Raw genomic sequence first — 15,944 nt, forward strand, 5'->3', positions numbered from 1 at the left:
GAGAACGTCATGCTCGGGCCAGTGGTGCGCGAGGGCGAGTTCGTCTTCGGAGTCTCCCACATATTCGCCTCCTTCAACGACACCTTCATCGTAAGCATCCGGCTCGACCGGTTTTCAATCCGCTCTTCTTCACTTTAATTTTTGGCCTCTTTAGCCGATGACCCGGGTTTCGCTTTCACTTGCAGCATGTGACCGACCTTTCCGAGAGGGAAACCCTTCTTCGCATCACTGGTATGTCTCGTGCTTCCTTCATTTTACCTTAAGATGCGTATGCGAGTTGGAAGGTTCTGTGAGTTATTGCTATTGTGTGATGTACAACTTTGTTATTGTGAATCTCTGACCACTAGTCAGTGGTTGTTTGAGATTTTGGGCCTGGTCCTTTCTCGCCTTTGCGCTTCGTGGGTACGCGGGGATTCTGCTGGTTGTTTGAGATTTTGGGTCTGGATTTTTGAAGGGTGGGGGGTGGGGGTGGTTTTGGTTTCCTTGAAGAATGGGAAAGTGTTGAGGTGTGAGTACCCATGACGGATTTGGGCTTGCGAAGCGACTTTGGAATGTTTCTTGTCTGTCCTATTGAGAGATGTTATTCGTGATCAAGTTGTGTTCGAATGTTGGGGGCTGGAGTTTGATTAGGATTGCGCATGTTATTCTTGCGTTATATGGCATCGGCTGTTCTTTATTAGATAAGGTTGTTCTTCTTGCTCTTATTATGTCTATTGAACTTAGCTAGGATTCTTTGCCTTTGTGATTCAATGCGAGATTTGGTGGTCAAATGTTGCCTCATAAGCTTGTTTAATTATTGCTATACTCCGCATTATCACCTCACCATCATGATCTTTCGTTAACTTGTTTACTATATGCTATTGTTTTCCATTTTTGGGTTAGCATGTGCTTTTCCGACTTTGTGTGACAATCTTGTGGCAATTAATTTTGATCTATTAGACCTGGTGGATTGATCAGTATTCTACATAGGACCATGTTCTCAATATCTTGTCTGAGGTAGAAGTTCCTTAAAAATCTAAGACATATATGCAGATGATCTCCATGTTTTGCTGGACAATTCATTAGGTTTTCCACAATTCACATCGGAATTAGTTCTCTTCTAAACAGAAACACAGAGTTTGTTTTTGATCTCCATGTTTTTTTGATTTTTAGATTACAGGATGCTAGGATCCCAATAATCAGGCTTTGAAGAACATGCTTGTAATTTGCTGAGTCTCTTGTATCAGATGGCATGTATACCTGTGTTAAATGAATTGTTATGATTGTCAAATTCTGTGGTTTCTGTTTTTTCTTTTTTGTCTTGAACTATTGCTGTTTGAATGAATAAATAGTTGTTTGATTGGGGATTTTTTGTTTCTGGTTGCTAACTTTATTGCAACTTAAGGAGCTGGTTAGGACTTCTCTACCTTGCATGCTAATTGTAGCAATAATTTGCAGGTTTTAAGTGTCATAAATAGAAGGATTACAAGATGTCTGAAACAAGTTCTACTAGTGTCACAGAAAGAAGGACAAGATCTGTAGTATGGGAACACTTTAAACGGTTTCTCTAGATGATTGGTGAAGTTATTGTTTTTCTGTTTTTGTTTTAAAGGTTTACAACTATTTAAACAACATGTCTCTATGTGGAGATTGGTACTCGTTAAATCATCTCTCTTGCTTGCTGTAAGTTCTCTCATTGGAAAGCTTCACCCTTCGGAGCGTTATTATGCCAAGCAACAAGCAGATTACATCTTGTCACAGGTATTCTCGAGTGAAAAGGATTTCTTGAATTGGTCTTACATGTGTTTGCTTGTGTGAAGTAGGTAGTTGGAATTTGCTACTTGGTCATGGGTCACGATTGTAATTTTTGTAGGATTGTTGATACTGGTTATCACATTTTATGGCAACCAATGGACTAGTATTGCTTGGGACAATTGGTCTCCATGGACTCTTTACATCCTAAAATACTTCCATTATTTCGAGTCATCTGGTGCTTAAAAAATATGCATGCGACTGAAATCAAGAAAACTCATGGCTCTCAAAAGTCTCATATATTTTTCCAATACCAAACAGAAAACAGGAAAGAGGAGTTCATGGGGATATTGTTTCTATTTCATCCTTTAGAACTAACTTGCATATCATGCCGTGTCTGAATACTCGATCGGCAATGCCCAACATTGGAAGCATGAGCAGCTGACAATTGGGTAGTGCCTCAATGTTTATTCATCCTCTAGCACAATACACTTGTTTTCAGATATTCATCTTGTGCTGATTTATAAAGTTACAATGGCCCTGTTTCTGTAAGAACATGGAAATACCTACTCTAATCTTGTACAGACTCCAAAACCTGGCTGATACCAGGATTGTGTCTTCCAGGGGGTGACCTCATGAAAATATTTACTCTTTGACTGGAATTATCGGATGTCTTAATCTGTCCTTTCTTGATTTGGGAAGCACTCGTGTATTACCATTAAAGTATGATGGTTCTGTTTCATTGATTGAGCTTGCTGGCATAATTCATTAGATTGGCTTCCTTTTCTCCCTATGGAGCGCTCCTCTGGTTGATATTAGTTACTTGTCAATGCAGGCGGATAATGACAAGGATGGGCGTCTAACATTGACGGAGATGATTGACAACCCCTATGTATTTTGCAGTTGGTACATTAGTCGACACGGCTACAAAAAATAAAAAATGATACAAATGACAGAATAGTGTAGTAGAGAGCTAAGAGAATGAATGGCTATTCGGGGTTCACACCCACTTAGTACTGGTTTATACGTTTACCCACAAAAAAAAAAAGAAAAAAAACCCGAAAACCCGGCCCGGCCCGACCCGAATTTTCACTTTGGGTTCTATGCGTTTTGGGCCGGGCCAGGTCAGAGAGAGCATGTGCACCTTGTGATTTGGGTCGGGTCGGGTATAATAGAAACCCAACCCATTGACACACCTATGATAGGAAAACAACTCCCACAAGTGTCGATTCCTCTTGCAAACGCACCTTCCTCAACCCTAGTGCCATCGCTGGCGCAGCCATACTAGCCACGTCTTCATCTCTAGTACTATATTATTGTCCACCAATTACCAAAATATGTACAAAAATTAGAGATGCAGGATTAGAAGCCAAAACTTGCAAAAGAATTAGAGATGCAGGATTATAGATTTGCAAAAATAAGAAATTTAGTAAAGTAACCATCAAAAGCAAATTACTTGATAAATCTCGTTTATTATCAAAACATGTGTGAAAATTATAGATGCAAATTAGATACAGAATTATGCATAAGAATTAGAGATGCAGAATTATTGATTTGACTATCAAAAGCAAATGGGTAAAGTTCGCATGTGAGCATGCCACGTGGCTCAGCCTTTATTTGTTAAGCATGTTCTATAATCGTTCTATGATGGTGCATGTTTTTTCTGTTGATCTTTCAATTTTATTTATTTGTCAAATATGATGTTGATCTTCATTATTTGTGAAATATCAGTTTAGTATAATTTACTTGTTAAATGTGAGTACAATATGAGATTAATCTTTTGATGTTGTTATTTGTCGAATATGAGTTAAATCTGAGATGGATATCCCTACAATGTTAAATATTTTAAAGCCTCGCCGTACACAATTATTTTAGATATATAATATATAGGCATTTTAAAGTAAATCTGTACTTTTTTCAAATGATTATTACCAAAATATGCATAATTGTATTACTTCTTGTACATTGATTAGAGATTTATGTATAAGAATTAACTATTATGTTTAGCCAATGATGGTCTTCGACAAAATATCTTTCACCGAAGTTGGCCCTTCGGCTTTTTTGTGTGTATCAGGTTTTGTGGCGGTTCGAAAAGGAAGAATTCTATTCTATCTAAGCAAAAACTAAGGATAAAGTAAAAAAAAAAAACAAATGCGACTAAAAGAGTAAAGATAGTGCGAATACAAAAGATAACTTATGAAACTGAGGATATGTTGTTTTCATTGATCGATCGCGGATCCTTCAAAATATTGTTTTCTCGGCTATTTATAGCCAAACTAGACAAATAACTGCCGTGGCAGTTGTTCGAAAATTTCAAAAAAATCTTTGGAACATTCGAGATATTGCTTGGTAATTATATCTATCTTTATCCATAGTAGGGTTGGGCATTCTCTCGTCAAAGGCTCTTCGATAATTTATCCTTTTGAATTAGGAGTTGTGCCGAACCGTCGGTAATTGTGATTGGTCTTATCCGAAAACCCATTTTTAAATTTATGGGCCGACCATCCAACGACACTGTTCTTTTTTGGGCTTCTATCGGCTCGCAGCGGCCCATGGAGGTTATTTTGACGTCAATATATGCCCCCTTTAATTCTTTTAAATATGTATTGCCAATAAAGCTCCTTTTTTTTGGACATAACATAGACTTGTCATTTCATTTAACAATTAGCCATCTAGAGTAAGGGACATCTAAACACAAGATCTCCCATAGAGGGGGTAGTGGGTAAGAAACTATTGACACCTATTTTTTAATTGCCCAAAATTATTTACACAAAATTTAGGGATTAATATCCTTAATCCCTAAACCAAAAAAATTATTTAGTTTCAATTGCATTGCATATAGACATAGGTGCATTTTGCAATAATAGAATATATATATTTTTAAAAAAATTAAAAAAAATTAATTTTTTTAAAAAAAAAATTAATTCGGGTCGGGCCGAATCGAACCCGGCCCTTTCCTTTTTCCCCCCGTGGGCCCAGCCTGCCTTTCTTTCCTCTCCTTTCCCCATGCGCAGGCTGGGCCCGACCCAGTCCGCTCCTTCTTCTCCTCTGGCCCGCTTGTCCCTCTCTCTTTTCCCCTCTACTCTCCCCTGACCCGACCGGCCGCCTGGGGAGGAAGACTTTCCGCCCCATTGCCCAGCCGCAGCCACAAAAGTCACAGAGCAGCTAGGCCGACGCAGGGGCCATTAATGACAACAACTTTCGGGCGGAGCAGTTGGCCAGCATCCACTATAAAAGGCAGAGAGAGAGAGGGGAGAGATGGGTGGGAGTTTTTGGTCAGAAACAGAGAAGACAGAGAGAGAAAAGAGAGAATTTGAGATAAACAAGAGGGTAAAGGGGCAAGTCTCGGAGTGTTTTTCAGGTCCTAGTAGTCTCGTCGTCGCTCGCGGAGCAGCCGACAAGCCACCAGGAAGCAGCCCGATCGGTACGCAAGCCCCGACCCCTGTTTTCCCCTCTTTTGGTCTATCGGTTGGCCGGGACTCGTGCCGGCTGTTTCATGCCAATTCCGGCTCATACCGATCCTCCTCTCAGTCCATAGTCGTCGTCGAGAGCAAGCCGTGGCCGTCGGAGCTGGCCGAAACCTCAAAACAGGTCGAAATCTCTTGTTTTTATCTGTGCATGCTATGTGTTCGACGAAATGCTCCAGTGAAGCTGCCTTGTTTGGGTCATTGGCCGACGACCTGTGGGCTAACCGGCGAGTCTCCACCCCCTTGACTATCTTCGTGATGGCTGGTGGAGGCCGGACACGATCAAAATATGACTTGGGTCGTCCGGCCAAGCTCTAACCGGCATTTGAGCTCAAGGGGGCCCTGGTCGGGACTTGGCTAGCGACCACTCCGGTCAGCCGCCGGCGAATCATCCTTCTCTCAATCCCCTCAGCTTAAAGTACTGAGGGGGCTGAGGCCAAAAGCCTAGCAAAATAACCGGCAAATCACCGGATTTTTGCCCGACCGATGGCCTCCCGAGCCTAAAAAGGTTGAAAAAGGCCTAAATCGGCCCTGTTTTGTCCTTTTCACCGGACCGGGACCTAACCGGGCTCGATTCGATCCAGGACCTGGGTTAACGACCCGGGTTGCCCCTGACTCGGTTCGAATCCGAAGATTCGACCCGGGTCAACACGTATGGGTCAGGTCTGTTGACCTATGTCGGTTCTGACCCAACCCGAGTCCTCCGACCCGACCCGATCTGATTATTATATTAATTTATTATTTTTTAATTAAAAAAATCAAAAAATTTTAAAATTTTTTTTTTTTGTAATCGTGATTATTATTATTTCTAAAAAAATTCGTTTTTTTTTAAGAATAAAGTTTAGAAATTAGTTTTTTTTAAATATTTTCTAAATTACGCGATAATATTTGATTAATGATCATGTTTAAATCGAATAGACCTATAAAACTATGTAATAGGACTTTGCAGGTTATATTCACCATTGTTGTATTATTATGCATGTTGTGTTTTTTAATTAGAATATAATTGCATCAATTATCATGTTTTGAATGTTGTCGCCTTAGTTAGGGTTAGAACTCTAGACTGCATATCTATCTTGACTGCTAATCACTAATGATTGTGTACTCGCTTGATCACATCATATATTAAGAGAAAGGTCCTAAAATCAATCTAAATTGCCTGACAAATATTTTTTGAAATGAATAAAGTAAAAAGGTACCGAAAGGGCATTAGTTATTCAACTAGTGTAACCAAGTCCCCGAACTCATTTAATCTCTGGTTCGCAGAAGTAAGCAATTCTCCCATTGTCTTGCTTGGGTGTTCAATCGACCCACTCCAAACTGATTAGTGGCGATTCCTAGATAAAAACCATTTGCAGGTTAAAACCCTAAACCCTAAGCCGCAATATGATATGGGCTTGGGAGAGCCCGAGTTAAGTCCCGAACTTAGACTTAGTGCGTATTAGGCGAGACCCTCGTTTTTTTTAAAAAAATAAAACCGGAGGTCTGTTGTGATAGAAATCCAATAACGTGGCAGGACTTAACTCCTGAGGTCTTTACAACTCAATCTGCTAATCTATTTGAATCTTGAGGGTAGTAGGGTAGTTCAAGACTCTAAAAAAGGGCCATAAAGCCTAAACATTCTGTGATAAGAGGCTCAACGTCCCGTAAGCAGAGAGAGGAATCTTGTAGGAAGCTTATCAAGGTGAAGCTATCAAATTTCCAGCACAAATTTATGTCCACATTAGCCAACAAAGTGTCGAAGAGCATGGAGACAAGCAAGGGTTTCAGAGTGAAGGGCGGAGGATACTTGAATTGGTTGCGCGGCTCCTTCGATCAATCTCCCTTTAGAATCGTGGCACACGAAAGCAAAAGCCCCTTCCGTAGACCGAGAGATGTGATCCGTTGATGTTAATCTTCAGCATCCCTGGTTGTGGTGGTCTCCACCTCGGAGGTAAAACCTCTGATGCACGTTCTCCCGCCTTGTTACTCCCGTTCCACTTCACATAGTTGTAGTGCATGGCAAAAGCTGAGTCTACTATGCTTCTGGGACTAGGAATCTGGTGTTGGAAGACAAAGAAATTACGCACTAGCCAAATATTCTAGAGAGTGGCTGCAATGATCTCGAAGGGTAGGTTCTTTTGAGTCAGATTTTCATAGTTCAGCAACCACTCCTCGATTCTAGTCACTTGTTGGTGAGAGAACTGAAAATTGAATTATGGACTAGACCAAACCTGCTTTGTCCTATCAGATAGGAGAAATAGATGTTCCGCTGTTTCGGGTTTCTTGCGGCACTTAGGGCAATGAGGCTGAGGTAAAAGCTTCCTTTTATACAAGATAACACTAGTTGGTAGCACATTTTGGCAGATGCTCCACATGAATAATCTGACTCTGGGGAGTGTTTTTAGCTTCCAGATCTTGCTCCACAGAGAATTGGGCGTTTGGTAGGAGGTTAAAGTCTACCCGTTGTCTTGTATAGTTTCAACTTTCGAAGTTGATTATAACCACTTTTAATTGAGTAGCATCCCGACTTATTTGTTGACCAAACTAGCTTATCCTCTGTCGAGATGATTGGTAGTGAAGTTGCTAGAGTTTCATTAACGACTTGCTCATCAAAAAGATTCCCCAATAGTTGCCCCTTCCATTGTTGTTCTGCTAAGTCAATCAATTCAGCAACTATATTGGGATTTTATTGGTTATATGGCCCTCCCGGTACACTCCTTTCCAACCATCTATCCTCTTTGATTCTGATTTGCTGGCCATTACCCACTTTCCATCTCACCTCCTTTGAAATCGCTTCTCTACCCATTAATAGGCTTTGCCAACCCCATGAAAGGCGAGAACCCTTAGCAGCATGCCAGAAGTCACAGTTTTGGAAATACCTTCATTTTAGTTCAATGCTGATAGAGCTCCTTGCTCGGCAGTGTTGGGGTCCTCTTCGAGCGAAATGTTGCTTCTGCTTTTGATTTCTTGGCCGCTTCTTCTCACTCCAATCTGTCAGGTGGCGTGATCTGCTCCGTCCTTTTACCCTTTTTTGCCTTTATTATTATTGCCGGAAGCAATTTCAAGATTGGATTTTTACCTTTACTAAGTCCAATTTCTTCAACCTTTCTCTCTTTCAAGGTCTTTCTTCTTCTCCTGGTCCTACCATGTCTCCTTCCTATGACACTTCGGCTTTTCTATCTCGGCTTGACCAACTTCGGCGACCAGAGAATAAAGACAACTCTCTTCTGTCGTTGCTAAACTGTCTTGAGGAGGCACCGGAAGAGATTGTCCTAGGTCCTTATTTTCTTGAGCCTAGTGTCCCGAAGTTTCTTCAGAGTTGTTTCCCTCGGCATGCGACAGAACTTCTCATTCCAGAAAGAGCATATAGTTGAACCCGTTTGGACTTCAGCATCTCAAAGGCTTAGGTCCTTTTCTCCTTTTGACCCTCCCTTTTTTGAACGGTATTTGAGACTCAAACCTCATAAGAGTTTTGCACCTTTGATTGGAAACTCAACCCCAAACTTCTTGGAGGGTTTTACCAGTTTCTAGTCTTCCTCGACCAATTGTTTTTTCTTCCGTTTGGGGCCCTTAACAGTGACTCTTCTTGATGGATGAACAAGCAAAAGTTAAAAATCGCAACAGGAAAGCCAGCGCCGGCGTGGGGTTGCCCCCAAAGTAGAGGCACCAACTTGATGGATGAACAAGCAAAAGTTTCTCCTCCTGTCAGAAGCAAGAGCAATCGCAGCACCTGAAGGGAGGCATTACCATAGACAGAATCCTCGGAATATTTTTGTTCCAGGCCACCAAATCACACTCGTCGGCGGACCGGGCGCCTTCTCAAAGTGGAGAAAATCTTGGGGTAATGAATTGTTGGGACCGAGAGGAAACACAGAGCCTTCCAAAGACCTGTCAAATCCAGAAGTCTCATAACCTTCACATGATGGCATCACCAAGCCCTTGAGCAATACTGTCGGCAAGACACATTCCCAGCACTCAAGGCACTTCTCTTCACGTGGAATTCGAAGCATATTGCCAAAGCCCTTGTGACTTGCAACTTACTACAGGTCGGTTTGATGCAATTGGAAAGGTACACAGTGGTGACATATCCTACACATGAGGAGCATAGACAGAGTTTGAAGCTACATCTTGAACATGGATGGGATAGAAATTTTTCTTAGAAAACCATTGATCTATTGGACACTTCCACCGGAAAAGAACCAGAGAATGCAATTTGAAGCATAAATCGGTTGAGCTCTCATCCGAATCTGAAGAAACCAATGTTATCAACATACCGGTCTGCAAACAGTTCGTACATCTAGTCAATAAGTTCAAAACTAAAACACAATTCCCAAACCCCACACTCCAGAAGTGTCAAATGGGACCAAATCCCACTAGGAATAACACTCGAAACATAAAACTGTTAGGCCCTAAGCTTGGTTAAACCAACGCAATGCTGCTCTCGCCACCTGGAGGCTTGCGGACACCACCAAAGTAGTCTCTAGACTCTGCCTTTCCATCAGCAAAGATGTCATTGCCGCTAATCTCTCTCATTTTAGCCGAACTCAATGATTTCTCCGCAGACGTTGGAGGCGCATCACCTTTGAAGACGTTGTTTCCAGAGAGCTCGGAGAATTTCTTGTCATAGATTTTCTTGGCAGTTTTCATCACAGGTTCCTCATTGGAGATGATAGTGCTCTGACCTCCAGCAGGCTGATAAAGTCAGAGAATCTAATAGTGAGGCTAACGAACTCCATTACTAATAAAAAAAACAGACGACCTGAAGAAACTTTAACAGAAGAGCATGCTAATGTAAATATAGATTTCACTCACATTAGAGACTTTAACAGAAGTCCGGACATGACGCAGTGCAGGTTCACCCATGTCTTGATTTGTGTCCAATGCCCGTGCAGCCAATGGCCTAGGCAAAATTTCTGGAGGAGGAGCAAAAATATCATGTCCACTCAATTCCTTGCACTTAGCATCAGATAAATTTTGAGACTTCTTATACACTTATCATTTTTTTTTACGTCCATTGCTTTTGCATGTGCCCAAGGCCACCCAAGCGAAAAACTTGGGCAGGCCGGCCCCTCCATCGGACCACCTTTTTTTATATACTGTTTTTTATAATCTGAATTTAAAAAAAATCAATAAGTATGGAAAATAAACATATTTGATATTATGCTTTTGTATTATTTTATTTTACTAGTTTACATATCACTTTTATATAGCTTCTCAATCCTATATTAGAAATTTCGGCTTATTTTATCCTATTAGTGTTTATAAACTTTAAATATCGAGAATGCATTATTAATAAAACATAACTCTTATATTTTTAATGTGAATGTATGGGCAGGCCAGATTTCAAGACCCTTGCTTGGGCCCGGCCTACCCATTAATCGGGCCTAAAAAATTTTGCCCAATCGTGATATGTTCGAAGCAATCTTTCGGTAGCGATCTGTTCTAGAGTTCTTATGCTTTTTTAGGCGATCGAGCTATTTTTAGGTCTAGGAATGATCTGGAGATGCAAAAAAATTCGGTCATCATGATTTCCTTTTAAATTCAACCTCATTATTCAATTGTTTCTCGAATCGGGACACCAAGCCCCACGCTATCATGCGATTTGAAGGTTAAAGATTATTTAAGATGTCGACCGCCAATTTAAACAGTGATACTTTTTCCTAAAGAAATGGAAAGTTTTAAATCCCATTGGAATCTAAAGAATGTATTGATTTATACTTAATTCTCTAGATTTGATTTACTCAAAATCAGTTTAGATGTACAAAGCGTAGATATTGAATAAAAGCTAGAAAAAAATTGCTCTTTTCTCTATGTGGAACTCGCATACATAATGAAAGTGAACGAGAAATGCAATATTTATTGCTTCGCAATGGTGACATTGGAAGTAATCATGGGAGGCCATCCGGGCAATCTCATTTCTTCTCTTGCGTCCTCATCTTCAGCATCATCATCATCATCGAGCAATTCAACGGCTTCTTGGCCACTGAAAGAAGTTTTAGATCAAAGAATTCCATACCCATAAGGTAATGTGCTAGGGGAAGTGGCTTTGGTGACAAAGATGGCATTTTTGTGCTTAAATCCCAAACCAGAGAATTGTCCAATTACGCAACAAATTTCTCGGGCAATATTAGCAGATAGCTCAATCATGTTAAGAGCATCAAAGGGCATCAAATTAGAAGAACTAGTTGATCCTACATGCCAGACTTAATGTGCACGCTGAACCTGGATTTGCTTATATCAGACTCTGGTCTGTAGAATGAGTGCAGTACTTGATTAAACTGTGTGTAGACGCATTATTGTCCCCATTACATATAAATGAAAGATTTCAGAATACATAAATTTGCTGATACAGCTCAATATGTCAATGCATTTGATCTGTAATTTGAGGGTGAAATTAATGAAAAAATTACTTACAAAGTTTCTCGAAACTCTTTGCAGGATGTGAACATGCATTCTTTTCAGGATTTTAAGGAATTGTAACATTCCAATGGTGGCCATTGGCACGGTAACGCTCTTTCTTGACTCTGGTATTTGTACTACTGCTGATGCATAACTGCCCTTTTAACATTTGTACCTGCGTTCACGGCAGTTCCCTACTGGTCTGGCCTTGGCTATTGAAAAGAAAAGCAGGCACATCGAGATATCACTGTACTGCCTTGCACGGGCTACCGAGAGCTTCTTTACATGCATGGCTGATGTCGGATATTTGCTGAAGTCAAGGCATCTTAGGAGAGTCGATGTGGTCATTTTTAGCACATCGACTGCCATTCTAATGCATTGCTATGCACAGGAGAGGGAAAGTACTTGAGCATTCTCGATCGGGAGTTTGGCGTTCCTCCTTCCCCTCGTGAAACACCAAGGTGCAAAAGATCACCTGAAAATTCATCTCTTACTCTGACTTGATAAACAGAACATGACTTATTCTTTTGGTTTCCTCTCACTTATTGCCGTCTTGAGGTAGCTTGTACCTTATGTATTCTCGTGTTTCAAAGAAGCGGTGGCTCAGGATGCCGAGATTCGACCTGTGTGTTATTTTTGGCCATAGTGTCATCAGTCAGGTCATGGGGTAGCAAGTGACACCAAGTTTTGTCCCGTACATGTAAATTTCTCAAAACAAATTGGAATATTTATTTCATGGCTTTAACAACCGTGGGACAATGCTCTTATAGAGTTGTAGACATCACCAGCCTTTTACCTGAAGTAACTACAGTAATACCAGCTCTTCCCAATCTGATTGACTTATCATTGTCTATTACGCAAATTGGCCACAGACATCACTTGGTGGTAATGCCAATTATAAAATAAAGGATATGCTTGGAAATTCATTAATGATTGAACCATACATATTTAACAAAATTATCAACACTAATTGAAAATAACCATCGGGCTAAATGGTCCCTGAATTTTGATCAAATATACAATATCGTCCATAACTTTAGCCCATTGAGCAATATCATCCCTAACTTTAGTTTGTTCAATGTGGACCATGAACTTTTGATAAATGTTAGATCTAGTCCCTAGAGAATATGAAAGTATCCAATGTTATCCTTTCATTAATTCAAGTAAACGGAATTTGCTGATTAAACTTCCAATCCAGTAAACAGTGGACGAAAAATAATGTTACAAGTGGATCATCGACGTAAGATATTCAACTCAAATTAGAATATAATAAACCACGTCATCAAATAACATGGATAATAATTTTACAAAATTAAATAAATTAAAAAGGATTATCATATTCTAATTTCAGTTGAATATCTGTAACCTTTTTTTTTGTCCACTGTTCAAACGTACCACATTGGAAGCCAAATCAGTAAATTTCGTTAAACTTAAATAATGAAAGGACAATATTGAACATTTTCATATAGTCTAAGGATTAATTGAACATATACCAAAATTTCACAGACAACATTGCACATTGGGCTAAAATTCAAGGATCACATTAAACAAATTAAAAGTCCATGAATCATTTGTGTCATTTTCCATTTTCAATAGTTGATAGGTTCAAATTTACTTTGCACCCCTCGAACTTTTCTTGTTTATTTCTTTATTTTATTTTTCTTTTAATTCTTAATCTTTTCTTTTGTTTTTCTTTACTTGTCTCTTGATTATCATAAACAAAGAAAAGACATTTTACGGGATAAGAGCAGGAGTGCCATAACTTTCGTACGGCACTCACTTGAGGGCCATAACTTTTTTTTCGCTCACTTAAGTGCTATATCGGAGTAAAATCGATTATTTGAGTGTCATTTCCGGCAAATCATCCTATGTGAAATTTTTTTATTAATTTCCCATTCCGGCGTGGATTTTTTTATTAATTATCCACGTCATCGTCGGTGATGCCACATAGGACGATTGGTGTCCACATCAAATTTTCCGGCAAGGCAAATCACTGATGGCACTTAAGTGATTAATTTTTCAAATTTATAGCACTCAAGTGAGCGCTGTAAGAAAATTTTAGCACTCATCCCAAAAATGCTTACACATGTATATTGAAGGAGTGATTATTTAAATATTTGGAAAAATTATCAATTTAGTCCTAAACCGATTGTTCAGATGTCAATTCAATTTTAACTTTCCAAATTTGTCAATATAGTCCTGCATATTTGCATGATATTTAAATGTAGTCTTTCTTGCCAATTGTGACGTGGAAATCAACAAATTGCCCACGTCAGCATGTCACTTAGACGGCCAACGTTGACTAGGTCCCGCGTCAACGATTTTTTGTGACAATTGGCAAGAAAGAGTACATTGAAACATCGCTAAAAAATTTCGGACTATATTGACAAAATTGAAAAGTAGAGCTAATTAAGTAGAATAATTAGTTATTGACAAGAAAATTATGACAATTGTAATTGCATTATTAGACAATCCAATCAAACCTTTGGCTAATACAATTTTTTTGTCAATTCTAAATGCATCATAATTTCCAAAGAAAGAAAAGAAAAAAAAGTAAGAAATAATCGAGGTGGATTTTTCTTTATTTTTTAATTTTTTTATTAATTATCCACGTCAGCACCGGCGATGCCACGTAGGACGACCGGCGTCCACGTTTGATTTTCCGGCGAGGCAAATCCCCAATGGTACTTAAGTTATCGTTTTTTTTCAAATTTGTGGCATTCAAGTGAGCGGAAAAAAAAATTATAGCCCAAAGTGAGCGCCATATGAAAGTTATGGCAGTTCAAATATACTTATCCTGACATTCTACTATAAGTAAAGATAAGCAATGTCTTATTTTGCATTGTATTAGTTTTGTCCATTTCCCTTGTGTTTTATTTTTGTTTAGAATACAGTTAAGTATTTGCGTTTTAGTTAAAGTTACTTCGGCAATAGCTTATGTGAATATACATTATATCTCTTTTTACTTTTATTTCAAAGCTTCGGATTATTCATTAAAAATATATTTGTAATCCTATCCAGATACAGATGAATTATAAACTTGTATCCACATGTTAGTACTGCTCGAAAAATCGATTTAGGTTGACTTATTTATGTACTTTATATTTTATAACAATTGTAATATGAATGTTAAAATGTCTGAATAATTATCTAAAAAATCCTAAATTTATTGTATGACCCCATGCATTGAGGGCCACATGAAGAATCTCAAAATGTTTCTTAGGGCGAGTTAGGCACATCTCTCAGTATAAAAAGAACAATAATCACAGGCACTTTACATCCTTCCTTCATATACTTAGAGCTACGGTCAAATGCCCGACTAACCCTAAGAAGTACTTCGAGAAGTTCTTCGCGTGGCCCTCAATGCACAAAAACCAGATGAAGGGGCTCTGGTCAGAGTGCTTTCTACTAGGCCAAGGTCGATATGAAGCTTGTAACTAAGGATTACCGGAGAATGAATGGCACCCCTTATTCTTGGCTTTGAAATGCTTCAGGCACTAGTTGGCCATGCAAACGCACAATTCATAAGTACTCTTCAAGCTATGTCCTACAATTTGTCTATTGTGGTGTGCTTAGCGCTGCGGCTGTATATGGTTTTTTAGTAGATGAGCAACAATATTATCCGTATCGGAGGTTAAAGTCATGATTTCATTAAATGGCTTGAGAAACTACTTGTTTGATTGTGCTGTTTTGGCAAACAATGTGCTGGAATCTCAATCATAATGCTTTTTGTTTTAGATTTCATATGGAAATTACAGATTGCATTGCCTTTATCATCTCTTATAACATCTCAAGCTTGAATTCTATCCAAACCATCTGTATAAACGTTAAACCAATTATAAAGACAAAAATACCCTATGCCAAATTGAATATTATGCACACGCTTTCTAGGGAGTCAATAATCGTGTTAGTATGATTTAAAAGAAGAAAAATATCCTAACTTTTCTCTTTAAGTTTATTTTAGGTCTATTTCCCAAAACCATTATATCAATTAAATTTTCAATTAGACCTTTTTTTTTTTTGAAAATTTCAAAAATAAGCTTTCCGTAGATGGAAAAATCGCATCAATTGAACGTTACACGAAAAAATTATGCACAGTAAAAATTTGGGTCTAATTATTTTTTTGTGAGGTTTTATTCTTAATTTTAACTACAAATCTCCTTGAGTGCTCTTTAGATCTATTTCCCAATCGAGTGTATCAATTAAATTTTCTCCAATTGAATCATATTTTGAAAAGTTCGAATGATAAGCTTACCGTAGATGCCACAATCGCGTCAATTGAAGCTATGTCTGACAATTTGTCATTTATGGTGTGCTTAGCGTAGGCTATTTTTCATGCTTGCTCTGTACATTCCAACCCACAAC

The 15,944-nt window shown here is 39.0% G+C and overlaps 1 protein-coding gene across 1 annotated transcript; it reads right to left on the bottom strand.

Moving 5' to 3' along the window:
- Window positions 1-9,428: 9,428 nt before the first annotated feature.
- Window positions 9,429-11,870, bottom strand: LOC130138211 (uncharacterized). The gene is made up of 4 exons (XM_056311622.1): window positions 11,755-11,870; window positions 11,058-11,163; window positions 9,993-10,160; window positions 9,429-9,872 (listed from the first exon to the last, which is right to left on the bottom strand). The coding sequence occupies exons 1-4, from the start codon at window positions 11,868-11,870 to the stop codon at window positions 9,600-9,602; spliced, it is 663 nt and encodes a 220-aa protein (XP_056167597.1). The 3' UTR covers window positions 9,429-9,599.
- Between the last annotated feature and the right edge of the window lie 4,074 nt (window positions 11,871-15,944).

Source organism: Syzygium oleosum, unplaced genomic scaffold (assembly GCF_021117445.2).
Source record: "Syzygium oleosum isolate NSW1041296 unplaced genomic scaffold, Sole_v2.1 Sole_v2.05, whole genome shotgun sequence".
Lineage (NCBI taxonomy): Eukaryota > Viridiplantae > Streptophyta > Magnoliopsida > Myrtales > Myrtaceae > Syzygium > Syzygium oleosum.